This window comes from Cydia splendana, chromosome 24, assembly GCF_910591565.1.
Source record: "Cydia splendana chromosome 24, ilCydSple1.2, whole genome shotgun sequence".
In the NCBI taxonomy this organism is placed as follows: Eukaryota; Metazoa; Arthropoda; class Insecta; order Lepidoptera; family Tortricidae; genus Cydia; species Cydia splendana.
In genome coordinates, this window is record NC_085983.1 from 2149903 (window position 1) to 2164768 (window position 14866).

At 42.5% G+C, this 14866-nt stretch overlaps 1 protein-coding gene across 1 annotated transcript; it reads right to left on the minus strand.

Annotated features, from left to right (window-relative positions):
- Positions 1–839: 839 nt before the first annotated feature.
- On the minus strand, positions 840–12045 carry LOC134802088 (uncharacterized). Its single transcript, XM_063774681.1, has 17 exons — positions 11844–12045; positions 11207–11365; positions 9407–9476; positions 9126–9256; positions 8947–9066; positions 8768–8887; positions 8589–8708; positions 8414–8529; positions 8211–8336; positions 8032–8094; positions 7849–7915; positions 7649–7789; positions 7491–7592; positions 7316–7431; positions 4602–4757; positions 2510–2597; positions 840–1994 (listed from the first exon to the last, which is right to left on the minus strand). The coding sequence occupies exons 1-17, from the start codon at positions 11899–11901 to the stop codon at positions 1390–1392; spliced, it is 2358 nt and encodes a 785-aa protein (XP_063630751.1). The 5' UTR covers positions 11902–12045; the 3' UTR covers positions 840–1389.
- Between the last annotated feature and the right edge of the window lie 2821 nt (positions 12046–14866).

The following is a 14866-nucleotide window of genomic DNA, read 5'->3' on the forward strand; positions in this document are numbered from 1 at the left end:
CTACCCTCGAAATTGATAAACCTGCCTACCATCGCCAACACTAACTGGGTGGACCCTATTGCAACGATTATAAGGTTTAGTGAAGGTCAGATAAGGGTTTTGCTGATGTTGTTGTTAAAACCTATTATTAGGTTTGTTTACATTTGTGGTAATAGGGTGACCACGACTCGTGGAAAATATTTAAAAATTGAAAAATGAAAATTAAAAAAAAATGTACTCTTTTTTTCGCTAAATAGATTCCTTAAGTGTAACCTAGTGCCGGGAATGAATATGGCCAGTGATTTAAATTTCACCCTGTATATTAAAAACGGGTCACTCACGTATTTTAACACATTCACTGCCCCCAACGCACATGTGCGTTCAACGTCATATAAGTTTGTTCGTAGGCCACGCCCCCTGGCAGTGAATGCGTTAAGTCGAAAAACGTGAACGTAGTCGGAATACGGGAGTGACCCGTTTTTAATATATTTAATGGGGTCCCTTTGTTTCCCATAAAGTTTTAAGTCATAATGTATTGTTTGTCATATTATCGTTAGTCATAAAACTGAAACCGTTAACTTTTCAGGATTTTCGTAAGGTTATTCTATAGATAGGTTAGGTTAGGTTAGGTTTGTTTTATGGCAATCCTGAAAAGTTACGCGTTTCTGAGAAAAACCAATTATGACTAACGAAAATTCGGACAAACAATACATTATGACTTTAAACTATTTGGGAAACAATAGAGACCCATATTTAATATGTCTGTGTCTCACGGAAGTTTTGTTATTAATACACGTTTTAATTTGTTTATTGTTTTTATTTTCAAGTACATAAACAGAATATATGTAAATAACTTTATGCTGAAAAATATTTTGCTGCGTCGCTTTAGTCCCCATATGTCAATTTACGGAAAATCGCTGAAAATACTTCACATGTTTTTGTACTTTTAATTGTCAAAGTTCTTTAAAATCTCGTTTCCTGTTGCCAATATTGCCAGGGGGGCGAAACTGATCCTTTCGGGCATTCTCGGCTCCGTTCGGCCCAGCATTGCTCCGAGCAATTATTAGGGTTGGCACAACTTGACGTCTTTGCGTGCACGACCACTGATAAGATGTCTTGAATTTTGACAACCCAAAATAGCCGAAATAGTATTACCATACATAAGATAGGGACAGCATGATTCGTCCCTGAATCGCTGTCAAACTTTGGTTTTGTAGGAAGTTTATTTTCTGTACGGTCGGCAGCAGATGTTGCTAAGCGGGCCAGGTGTTCAAAATGTTCTTGACGTGACTTTATTGTTAAGTGAATAAGAGCGTGTCAAGGTAATTTAGAACACCTCGCCCGCTTAGCAACTTCTGCTGCTGACTGTACGGTAGTACTATTATACTGTGGTACTGCTCTATAATGGTCCTATTCACGAGCATGGTTCTGGCTACCCCCGGTGAAGTGAGCCAACAAATCCTGCGCCGTCTCAGCCAGATGACGGAACACATCTACCCTCTCCCTCTCCACCCTCAGCCTCTCCCTTTCCAGTCTCAGCTTTTCTCTCTCTCGCGCGTGCAGGTTCCTCTCTCGTATCTCATCTAACTTAAGTCGCCGGCGTTCGATCGATGTGAAGTTGTTGAGTGCTTCGGCGAGGGTTACACGCGGTAGTAGTGAGCGACGATTTGCAGGAGGACTTGTAGTAGGAATATGACTAGTTGCAGTAGAACGACTAGTAGTGTCACTGGTTGTAGTAGCATGACGAATGCTTGATGGAGGATGAGTATCTGAAGTAGAAGCATTTAACGATTCGCGTGAGTTTGCCGTGTTTGGTGTGTCGGGCGCGGGGCGGGGGTGCGATGCCGCGGGCGCGGGGCGGGGATGCGGTGCCGCGGACGCGGGGCGGGGATGCGGTGCCGCGGGCGCGGGGCGGGGATGCGGTGCCGCGGGCGCGGGGCGGGGATGCCGGGAGCAGGGCGCCGGGGGCGCGGGAGGTGCCGGCGGCGCTCCGAGTGCCGATACCGTTGAATGTGCTGAAAAGTACCATTCGGTTTTACCAACGGTCAAAAACATTTGTATTTGAAAAACTTTTTTTTTATAATTTATCATTAATAACTTAAATCAACAATCTATTTTTGCATTTATGCAATTTTATTGTCTGTGTAACGTAAGTAACGTAGCTTATACCTAAGTTAACCTTTTCGACGCCGTGTCAAACACAAAAGCTGTCACGCGGACGCCACGTCACCGAAGTGTCAAAACTGAAATTGAACTTTATGCATATGCACGTAGGTCTAATATGTTGCTCTGTTTTTCTAATATTTGGCGTTGAACCTGCGGTGCGGATATATCGGTCATTGGCGTCCAAAAGGTTAATACTTAATACTAACTATGGACAGTAATTAGGAGGTAAATAATTGTCTGAAAATAAAAACATTTTTTTTAGTATTTCTCATAAAATCATCCCTTGAGATGAAAGTGGGCTATGGAAACACTAATTCTAGGTAAACCAAATGGCGGGCAGACGTCAATAACAAAATAAACATACCATCTCCAGAGTTAGCGGCCTCCGACTGTCCTGAGCCGCCATGCGCTACGTTGTCATCTTTAGGTGGTGCCGAAAAGTTTGGTGGAATCTGGCAATGAAAGTAACATTAACGTTTACCTCTTACCATCTTATAGGGTATTTGACTGTATTTAACCTTTTGAACGCCACAGACGGCAATTGACGTCAATGCAAAATCGTGACAACGACGCCAAAGACGGCATTTGACGTCAATCGTTTTTTGATGAAAATCTACTGAATAACACCCCACTTTTAGGTTGGCATTATTTATTCACAAAACTAAGTTTTACCCCCGTGGCGTCAGTGGCACGGCAAATGTATGCGCCGTTTGGCGTTCAAAAGGTTAAAATAAATTATTTTACAACATGCATGAAATAAAGCACCAGAAGATTAATAGATAAACGTAGACAGCAGTTATTTTTAGACACAATTTCTATTTGAATACCCCTGTAAAACTATAAAGAGTAGGTAATTTGATCGTGACGTCATATGCTAGTGTTTCATATAAATTCCATAGTAGAAAAATCGTTTTGACAGTTCGAAAAAAGAAACTGATTTGACTAGTAGTCATTACCCTATTCGGCAGTAACTGGCCACTACACCCTAAACGAGAAATGATTATATTCACCTATAAAACATAATTCATTTTAGTATAAGTTACACACAGACAAGACATCCTCCAGACTGAGCATAGTCGCGCTACACTCTGCCACAAATATACAAATACAAATACAAACAAATACAAATACAAAATTCTTTATTTCTTTTAAATACACGTGGCCATGGTTTAGGGGATGGAGCCGCCCGGTAAGCAAAGAATTGCCTGTGTTGGGAAGCACCGCTCTTCCCTAGGTTAACAACAAACTTTTTATCTAAACATAAATACCTAAAAATATAATTTCTAAAACTAAAATAACAACAATGACCATTTTTAGCTTACACGTTAGATGCTTATAATTAGGTGTAAAATTTTAACAGATTTATTTTATTGTAAGTAGCTTAAATATAATAATAAATGTAAATGCATGAAAAACGCGTGTGTGTGTGTGTGTGTGTGTGTGTATATATAATATATGACAGAGACTATTCTGTCCGATTGCCATTTTTTATATGTGTTATTTAGTATTCTAAGATTAGTAGTTTTTCCGTTTCCTCATATGATTTCGTTATTAGCCACTGAGTGAGGAGCGTTTTGCAATCTCGGTGTGACTTTGAGTGGATGTCTAGTTCTTTATTTATTTTATTATATAAATAGGCAGACTTTGCGTTAAATTGCGACCTTGCAAAGTGCGATCTTGTACGTGAAGTTGTAGCTACATGGATAATACGTCTATTATTTTTGTAGTTAGGGTTATAAGGTAATAATTTGTGTGTTTTTAGTGTTGTTTGTAATATATATAACTTCCTGACCGAAAGTAGGCCACTAGTTTGGAATAATAAGTCGGTGGGGAATCTAATTTTTTTGAAAAACATGACTTTTAAAAAGAGCACGTTGAGCTCGTTCCAGATCAATGAGACGACTTTTTGGTGCGCCTCCCCACACAGGTATACAATACACTATTATAGATTGTACCAAAGACATATAAATTTCATTTAAAACATTGCGGGAGTTGGTTAAAGTTGTGCTCATTTTACATGGAACAATGTACCTCAGCGTCTTAAATATCCAGATCATTTTCCTAACTCTACTAGTGATTTGGTCAATGTGAGAATACCAGTTCAAGTTTTGATCCAAGAGTTATACGGTAGTTTTACTCCATTTTCGATCAAGTGTCTTTGTGTGACGCCCAAGTGTCTTTGAACGGACCAATCACGGCACGGGACTCGCTCAACTCGTCCCCCGCTCGCCTGTATTTTTGGCAGCATCGGTGTCATGAAATAATTGCTCTAAACTCCGTCTAGAAGATGTCTGTGGATTTACATAACTGGCCAGCCTTCAATAACTAGCCACCTTATACTAAAATTAATTATGTTTATATGTGAATAGAATTCATGTTTAGTTTAGGGTGGCCAGTTACTATCAGGTGACTAGTTACTGCATATACTTACAAAGCAGTTATAAAAATATACTTACAAAGCCTTTCTCCTCCAAGTCGGCCATTCTGTAGGCAGCCGGTTTCATGACGCCCAACACGCGCTTCTCTAGAACGTTGAGGGAACCCCTTGCCCCGTTATTCTTTCTTAACATGATTGCCTTCTTCTTGGTCTTCGCTTTCCAGTCAGCCCAGACCTACAAAACAAACAGTTGAAATATTTTAGAATACGTCAACGTGGTGAAGACCGGCGTTTAAAATATGGTCTTCCCCAACCTTTCTAGAAACTATTCTATATCCTTCCCCGGGCCATACTATCTATACCAAATTTCAACTAAATCGGTTTAGCGGTTTAAGCGTGAAGAGGTAACAGACAGACCGACACACTTTCGCCAAAGCTTTTATTTCGGACAAGATATCCATAGTAAACTTAATCAATTACAAACCAACATCAGTATAATGAATAGAATCAGGCGTCATTTTGCGGAAATCCATATTAATTAAATCCAAAATATAGCTGGTCAAGCAAATCTTGTCAGTAAAACCGGCCAAGTGCGAGTCGGACTCGCGTTCCAAGGGTTCCGTATATTACACAATTTTTAACAATCAGTGCCGGATTAAGATATGTTGATGCCCTAAGGATTTCTAAGTGCCCCCTCTCCCTCGGGTCATCAAGATTACATTGTTTTTTTGGTAAATTGAGAGAAGTTCATTGCCGCGTTACAGCTGAGAATGGAAATCAGTCACCTCATTTTATCACGAAAATTGACAGTGCCGCAGCAGTAATGTTGCAACAGAGTACCTAATGTTGCTGCAGTCGCCACCCGAATGTCACCTTTATCATACCTTATAAAGTTATTGAAAACGCGAGCGAAGCGAGCGCGAAAATTTTTCGATATACAAACGCAATTTTACTTTTAGTCCCAACCAGGCACGAATCCAGGATTTCATACAGAGAAGGGATGGGACAGTTTTCTATCAGCCTAGCTTCGCATAGGGCTCGATATTTCTTAGGCTTCGATATTCGAGGTTGTTTTCATGCATAAAATATGCAAGAAAGCAGAGCTTGGAATTGAATTCGCGAAGTGTGAGAAAGGCAGTAGGCCTAGCTGCGAAAGAGGAAAGCTTGGATTTGGATCCACGCCCAAGTGTAATTAAGGCAGAAGGCCTCGCATAAGACCTAACGCCGAACCGCAAAAGAGTGGGTTGAAATCGAATCTATGCATGTAATCACGACTCTTCTACTGCTACCGATTGTTTCCCAAAGAATTACGCGCCATTATTTTTGCAAATTAGCTTTTGGACAGCTAAAAAAAATCGTGTGGTAAAAACGATGTGTCTGTCCCTAATTTTAAAATTTGTTCACCTTTTTCAACCTGGCATTTTGGTGCCCCTCCTGAACGTGGTGCCCTAAGCACGTGCTTGTTTTGCTTATTGGTTGCAAAGTCTTTATTAATTCAACCATTAAAGTCGACGAGTACAAAAAACTTTAAGCTAGCTCTCAATTTAACATTTTTTTTAAACATTATTTTTAATTTGACCTTATAATTACTCGTAAGTAGGTAAGACCGTTAAATATTTAAAATGATTATCTTATCAGAAAATTATCACCAATTACTCTAAGAAAACTACTACTCTAAGTAATCCGGCACTGTTAACAATGCATTTTTTATGTGAAACGTGAGTGAAATCTCTTTAAAAAATCCGTAGGGGTCGGATTAAAAACTGTAATTAAGTCCGACTCACGCTTGACTGTACATTCCTAATAGGTTTTCCTGTCATCTATAGGTATAGACCTATTTTATGTATTTTTTTCAAATTTTTAGACCTAGTAGTTTCGGATATAAGGGGGGGGGAATGGTCATTTTTTGCCTATTTTCTTGAATAACTTCTAAACTGTTGATTCGAAAATTATAAAAAAAATTTATTTGAAATCCTTACAATAAGCTCTTTCATTTGATATGTAACATGATATAGTTTAAAAAAAATTTTTTTTTTCATTTTTTCATTTACCCCCCAAAAGTGGCCCCCATGTTTAAAATTCATTTGTTTACGTTACATGTCCGTATTCGGGTCACAAACTTACATATGTGTACCAAATTTCAACTTGATTGATCCAGTAGTTCCGGAGAAAATCGGCTGTGACAGACGGACAGACAGACAGACAGACAGACGCACGAGTGATCCTATAAGGGTTCCGTTTTTTCCTTTTGAGGTACGGAACCCTAAAAAAGGCGCGAAATTCAAATTTTCTATGGGACGATATCCCTTTTTCAAATTTGCCGCCTTTTTCTACTGACAAGATCTGCTTGACCAGCTATATTACTTTATTAATCCGCGAAAAGATAACGTGCTAGTCATTCAGTGCTAACCCGTTATAGGTGAAAACCGCATGAAAATCCGTTCAGTAGTTTTTGAGTTTATCACGAACATACAAATACACAAACAGACAGACGCGGCGGGGGACTTCGTTTTATAAGGTGTAGTGATTAATTAATGTTCAATACTTTAAAGAAACAAAAGCTTACCTAACATGAAATGTTTTTAAACTCTAGTTTATAGTGACCCTAGTTTACTTTCTTCCACTTCTCAGGGGGCTTGTAGACGCCGCCGGGCACGGCGTTGAGCGTCGTCACGAGCTGCAACCACAGACGGTCGCCCCACAGCCGGCAGCCTGGATATATCCGAGTGTCTAATACACAATTACAGGATCAAACGAACTTACCTGACTTGGCGTTAGTTTATAGTGACTTACTTTCTTCCACTTCTCGGGGGGCTTGTAGACGCCGCCGGGCACGGCGTTGAGCGTCGTCACGAGCTGCAGCCACAGACGGTCGCCCCACATCCGGCAGCCAGGATATATCCGAGTGTCTAATACACAATTACAGGATCAAACGAACTTACCTGACTTGGCGTTAGTTTATAGTGACTTACTTTCTTCCACTTCTCGGGGGGCTTGTAGACGCCGCCGGGCACGGCGTTGAGCGTCGTCACGAGCTGCAACCACAGCCGGTCACCCCACAGCCGGCAGCCTGGATATATCCGAGTGTCTAATACACAATTACAGGATCAAACGAACTTACCTGACTTGGCGTTAGTTTATAGTGACTTACTTTCTTCCACTTCTCGGGGGGCTTGTAGACGCCGCCGGGCACGGCGTTGAGCGTCGTCACGAGCTGCAGCCACAGACGGTCGCCCCACAGCCGGCAGCCAGGATATATCCGAGTGTCTAATACACAATTACAGGATCAAACGAACTTACCTGACTTGGCGTTAGTTTATAGTGACTTACTTTCTTCCACTTCTCGGGGGGCTTGTAGACGCCGCCGGGCACGGCGTTGAGCGTCGTCACGAGCTGCAACCACAGCCGGTCACCCCACAGCCGGCAGCCAGGATATATCCGAGTGTCTAATACACAATTACAGGATCAAACGAACTTACCTGACTTGGCGTTAGTTTATAGTGACTTACTTTCTTCCACTTCTCAGGGGGCTTGTAGACGCCGCCGGGCACGGCGTTGAGCGTCGTCACGAGCTGCAACCACAGCCGGTCACCCCACAGCCGGCAGCCAGGATATATCCGAGTGTCTAATACACAATTACAGGATCAAACGAACTTACCTGACTTGGCGTTAGTTTATAGTGACTTACTTTCTTCCACTTCTCAGGGGGCTTGTAGACGCCGCCGGGCACGGCGTTGAGCGTCGTCACGAGCTGCAGCCACAGACGGTCGCCCCACAGCCGGCAGCCAGGATATGCAGCCGGGCGGCAGCCGCGCTATATCCGAGTGTCTAATACACAATTACAGGATCAAACGAACTTACCTGACTTGGCGTTAGTTTATAGTGACTTACTTTCTTCCACTTCTCGGGGGGCTTGTAGACGCCGCCGGGCACGGCGTTGAGCGTCGTCACGAGCTGCAGCCACAGCCGGTCGCCCCACAGCCGGCAGCCAGGATATATCCGAGTGTCTAATACACAATTACAGGATCAAACGAACTTACCTGACTTGGCGTTAGTTTATAGTGACTTACTTTCTTCCACTTCTCGGGGGGCTTGTAGACGCCGCCGGGCACGGCGTTGAGCGTCGTCACGAGCTGCAGCCACAGACGGTCGCCCCACAGCCGGCAGCCAGGATATATCCGAGTGTCTAATACACAATTACAGGATCAAACGAACTTACCTGACTTGGCGTTAGTTTATAGTGACTTACTTTCTTCCACTTCTCGGGGGGCTTGTAGACGCCGCCGGGCACGGCGTTGAGCGTCGTCACGAGCTGCAGCCACAGCCGGTCGCCCCACAGCCGGCAGCCAGGATATATCCGAGTGTCTAATACACAATTACAGGATCAAACGAACTTACCTGACTTGGCGTTAGTTTATAGTGACTTACTTTCTTCCACTTCTCGGGGGGCTTGTAGACGCCGCCGGGCACGGCGTTGAGCGTCGTCACGAGCTGCAGCCACAGACGGTCGCCCCACAGCCGGCAGCCAGGATATATCCGAGTGTCTAATACACAATTACAGGATCAAACGAACTTACCTGACTTGGCGTTAGGTTATAGTGACTTACTTTCTTCCACTTCTCGGGGGGCTTGTAGACGCCGCCGGGCACGGCGTTGAGCGTCGTCACGAGCTGCAGCCACAGACGGTCGCCCCACAGCCGGCAGCCGGGCGGCAGCCGCGCTATATCCGAGTGTCTAATACACAATAAAGGACTATACACTTAAAGGGCCAATTTTTAATCTACATACATATAACTACGGCTATTTCCCTGGCATGTTTTATATGACTAATATTTATAGACTTTCATAAGGAGATTGTATGATTGATAATAAATTTAATTGTACCTTTCCATAAACCCAACTAGAGTTGCATATTGTTTATAATTAGCGCGCGCCCGCGGCTGCATAACCATGCCTGAAAATATAATAATATTAATAAATAAAATAGCATATAAAACGGTATGCAATTTTAATAGGCAGGAGTCCGATTTTTTATCCCATAGCTCAGTACTTAGTCCATCTCTTTCACCCAATAAATAACCCAGTTAATATTAGATCCCATCAACTCTCAATAGTCCTTACATCCTGGCGGGTGCTGCCTCTGCGTGCGTCCCATGACACCCCTTACATTTCATTAAAGTGTCAAAAGGTCCTCTACGTGTTGGCTTCGGCTCCGCGCACGCCTCCCAAAGGTCCGGAACACCATTGTTCCGTGATGGGAAAGACGTGCAATCAGAGTCCTGGCTAACGCAAAGTACAGAGATAGTTGCAGGGACCTTTTCAAAAGCCTAGGAATCTTAACATCAGTGTTAACATATATATATTTATGAGGTATTATTATACGTAAGAAAAACAACCAGAGTGAATTTGTATGTAAGTACTAGGGATATCAGTGTTCGCCCAACAAGGTATCCAGACAATCTGAGGCCAATAAAAAGTAGATTGAACATTGCTAAAAAATCCGCCAAGATAATGGCTCAGAAATTGTATAATAAGCTGCCAAAAGAAATTAAAGCCGAAACTAATATCAACACGTTCAGTCTCCAAGTAAAGAAATTGCTACTCAATAAGACAGTGTACAGCATAAAGGAATACCTAAATAATAAATAAATATTATAGGACTAATATTTGGCTAAATACAGCCGTGGCACTTTTATATTTGGACAAATAAGGCCAAGAGTGTAGGGGTAAGATAAAGTGTTGTGAACACATTTCTTCTTCTCTTCTCCCACTCTACTTTAACACTCTAAGGCCCACATGCACTATCCCATTAACCCGGGGATAAGCGGTCAAACCTAATAACCTAATGTCAAATTGTACTGGTAACCATGGTAATGCCAGGTTTAACCGGTTATCCCCGGGTTAGTAGAATGGTGCAAGTGGGCCTAAGCACCACTTACACCATTCCACTACCCGGGGTTAACCGGTTAAACCTGGAGTTACCATGGTTACCAGTACAATTTGCCACTGGGTTACCGGTTTAATCGGTTAACCTCGGGTTAATGGGATGGTGCAAGTGGCCCTAAGTTTGTTTCATTTGAGATGTTTAATCTATATAAATAATGTAAAGTTCATTACTTGCTTATATTGTGATGTTTAGATAGTTATTTCTTCTCTGATATTTTTCACTGTAGCTATAATATGGTGTTAATTCGTTTGTAATATTTCTGCTTAATTGTAAAACATGATGTGTATCTCATGCTAGACTTAAGCCATAATATGCAATTGTATGTTACCCATGATATTGTATTGTATTGTGTTTTGTATTGTAAAGCACTGGTGGCCTAGCGGTAAGAGCGTGCGACTTTAAATCCAGTTGCGGGTTTAAACCCCGGCTTCGTACCGATGAGTTTTTCGGAACTTATGTACGAAATATCATTTGATATTTACTAGTCGCTTTTCGGTGAAGGACAACATCGTGAGGAAACCGGACTAATCCCAACAAGGCTTAGTTTCCCTTCTGGGTTGGAAGGTCAGATGGCAGTCGCTTTCGTAAAAACTAGTGCCTACGCCAATACTCGGGATTAGTTGTCAAGCGGACCTCGGGCTCCCATGAGCCGTGGCAAAATTCCGGGATAACGTGAGGAAGAAGTTAGTGTACCTAATAAAGTAAAATAAACATGGAGAAATTGGAGGGCAACTTACCATGCGTCGGAACCTCAGCTTCCTCCGGCTCCAACACAACGAATTCTTCGAGCACATGGCTTGTGTACAGGCCGGCCAGCATGCCCGCCTCGCTCGCTTCTGCGCTCTCACACTCCTCCTTCACACCCTCTACTTGTAACAATACTGCTTCCTCTTCATCTAAAAACAATGGGTGGACATTAGATCAACCTACTTTATAGATATCATAGACACTGACAGCAATACTTGGTTACTATGTGTAAGATAATTCAATACCTATTTGTCTATGTCTCTAATCTCTATGTTCATGATTTTAATTTGTTTTATTGTTCTTCAAATTAGTATATTATCTCTTTGCCTGAGATACAGGATTATATTCCTAGTTCAGGCGCACGTAACAATGTACGTAAAATGTAAAAGTTCACGCATAATGTAACATTAGCAATTCGAAACGTCCGGATGTAGTATGAATTCAATATACGCGATATAATCCGTTTCAATAGTTTTATTTCATGGGTAACTATCGCGGTAACCGAAGACGACATTTCTGCAGTAAATCTGGACAATTATGTCCACCAATTATGGACCCACCCGTGAGTAGCAGGGGTATTCGTTTCTCCATTTATTTACAGTAATATAACATCCGTAGTAAACTCACCGTCATCACTGTCCTCACATTCGGGTCCTTCCTGGATGTACACCTCCTCCAGCGACATACCGCCAACCACGAATTCACGTCGATGAAATTGTATAACGAATCTGTATTGATATTGATTCAATCTTTACACAAAAATGAACGATTCTAAACGAAATAAACGAATATGATTAATATTTATTGCCGTCGCCGAGATCCCGAGACATTCCCGAGATCAAAGAGTATAATAATAATAATATATGTAGATCATAGACCTATATAATAGGTTTCATATTTCAGTGGTCTCTATATATTATAAGTCTATGGTTGTCACTGTTTTTATTTTTAATTTATGGCCTGGCTACGAGACCTTTAAGCCAAAGTTGTCACCATGTTGTCACTGTGTGTCACTCATAGACCTATATAATAGGTTTCATATTTCAGTGGTGTCACTCAGTGTTGCCGTGGTGAAGTAAGAAACTGATATATAATGACTCCTCCAGATGGGTTGATCAAATTGACCAATTTGATCAGAAAAGAAATTGGCGTCAATTTACACCTTAAGGCCGTAACAGACTATCGCACCGCACCGCGACCTTGGAGCGGTTCTAGGAATAGCTCGTACTGGCGTGGGCTTCCACACTATCGCACCGAACCGTCAAAACGGTGCGATCCTAGCTTACAGACTGCCGCACACGTGCGCCAGTGTTGCCAAGTGTCCCATATTTCCGTGTTTTTCAACGAATTTTTGCAATGGAATCCGAAAGTTGCATCGAACCGGGTTAGTGTACCTGTAAAGGGTACTGAAGAGCGAGCGGTTCCCAAGGAGAAGCTCCCTGTTGCCGGTGTGGATGAGGAGGATTTCACACTGGTATCAAGAAAGAAGAAGGCGCGCACGGCGCCTCGTAAGACTCAGTGTGGTACCGCCGAACCGGTTAACTCTGGCTTGCGGGTTGCTACACCGAGTAAGGCGCTATATGTGTCGCGCCTGCACTACACCGCCACGGCTGCTGAAGTGGTGGAGTACGTACACCAGAAGACCGGTTACTCGCTGAGGGTGTTCCAGCTTCGATCGCGCCACTACGTGCACTTCAACTCTTTTGTGGTGCGCGTGCCGCGACCGCTGCAAGAGACCATCGAGTGCGCCGACTTCTGGCCGAAAGGTGTCGTGTTTCGGAGGTTCCGGGGCAAACTGTCGAATCCGACACAAGAACAGCCGATTCAACGGAGCCACGCCGTTTTGTCGCATAAATAGTGTTTAGTTTTTAAGTTTATAATATATATATATGTATGTTAGTCTGTAAGGTATTTGTAATATGGGCCTTGTTGCCTGATTAAATTTTTTTTTAAATTTTTTTTTATTTTTTTTTTAAGATTGAATTTAAATTAATGTGGTTCCGCTTTTTTAGAGGTAGATGAAGGGCGTGAGGTAATATAATGCACCTTTTTCCATGAATATCTTAAAAAATCTGTGACTTTTTAAAGCACTGCTTCCGCATTTTTGTTATTTCATCGACTGGCTACATTGCCGTCCACTGTCATAATTTGAAAATGACAGCCAAGCACGCACCACGACTTTTTGTCGCGCGATAATTTTGTCGCAGAAATGTAACGTATGTGTTTATATGGCAGTGCGCGCATATGCGACAAAAAAATCGCAGCGATTTTAAAATTGTGATTTGTCACATTTTTCCGCGACTGCTCGCGACGCGATTGTCGCAAAGTGAATTGCAGCATACGGAGCTGTATGACCCCGCGCGCACTGCGATTATAAAATCGCACCCTGGACCTCAGTCGGCATTTGGCTCTCCAAGCGTCAACATATCGGAACCTGCTTCTCCAATGGAACCACAAGATGAGACGCTTGATGTTGACCGTTTAATTATGGAAATAGAAGGAGATCACCTTTGTGTCTATAAGAAGACACGACAAGCGACTGGTACGAAATCCATGTTGAGAATGAACAAATCGTCGACTTTTTCATCGCAGTGCGCGCAGTGGATTTTCTGCGATATATTACAGCGCGATTCTAAAATCGTGTCGCAAAAATTAAAATCGTGGTGCCCGCTTGGCCTTACTCTTTGCTCGCACGCTTCACGGCGATTTCGTAGTTTGGTTTGCGGCAATATGGCGGAAAAGCATCAGCTGATCGCGTTTAACCATAGACCTACCATCCGCTCGCGCTTCATCTAATTCTATGAGTTTAACTGTTAGTTATCTATGGCATCATACGTGATTTAGCTGTTTTTCCGTTTTGTTTTATTGTAAAACCGTAAAATATAGCTGCTTAATATAATATATCATAATATAATTAATATTTATCTTGCCACAGAGGAGCCAAAATATTGTATAATGTGGAGTCTTGCAAGTTCGCGCTTCGCGTCTCCTTTGACGCGGGCCGAAATACCGACAAAAAACGGAGAACATGGCGCGAAGGCGTGAACAATTTGCGAAATCGACGCCACACTCGCGTTCGCGGCTTCGCCCGGGATTCACGCGCATAGTCTGGAGGGCGCTTTAGTGGTGTTGTTCATGATGCCATCGAAGACAAAAATAGTATGATGCTCTCAGTCTATGTTTGAAATGAGACAGTCCTTTGACAAACTATATATGACTTTTTATCCGATCCTATCTAAGAGCCGTACAGACTACCGCACCGCGATATCTCTTTCTTGCTCTCACTTATAGGTGCGGCGCACCAAGTTCGCGGTGCGGTGCAGTAGTCTATTACGGCTTTTAGCTAGTTAGGATGCCAGCAGATGCCAGTCAGGACGACTGAATTAAGCAAAGTGTGAAGCGCTTTAATCCAACCTCGTGACTTGTTATAGTCCGACAAGAAATTGTAGAAAATTATTGAGGGCGCCACTTCCTACGTAACCGTCACATTTTTGACGTAAAATGCATAAACATGGCAACAATTTATTATGGATTGTTTTAGTTCCATTTTATTTAAATTCCACTATTTTATGTCGCACTATACTTTAGAGTTTAGGCTTCAACCTGTCCATTCCCACGATGTGAAGTCACCATAAGCGTTGCGGCTCATA

Excerpts from the sequence above, each read along its gene's own strand:
- LOC134802088 (XM_063774681.1), bottom strand. The coding sequence starts at position 11,901 with ATGTCGCTGGAGGAGGTGTACATCCAGGAAGGACCCGAATGTGAGGAC. Across the intron at positions 9,067-9,125 it reads CGAGAAGTGGAAGAAAGTAA|ACACTCGGATATATCCTGGC; the intron begins GTCACTATAACC and ends ATTGTGTATTAG. Across the intron at positions 8,337-8,413 it reads CCCCCGAGAAGTGGAAGAAA|CGCGGCTGCCGCCCGGCTGC; the intron begins GTAAGTCACTAT and ends ACTCGGATATAG.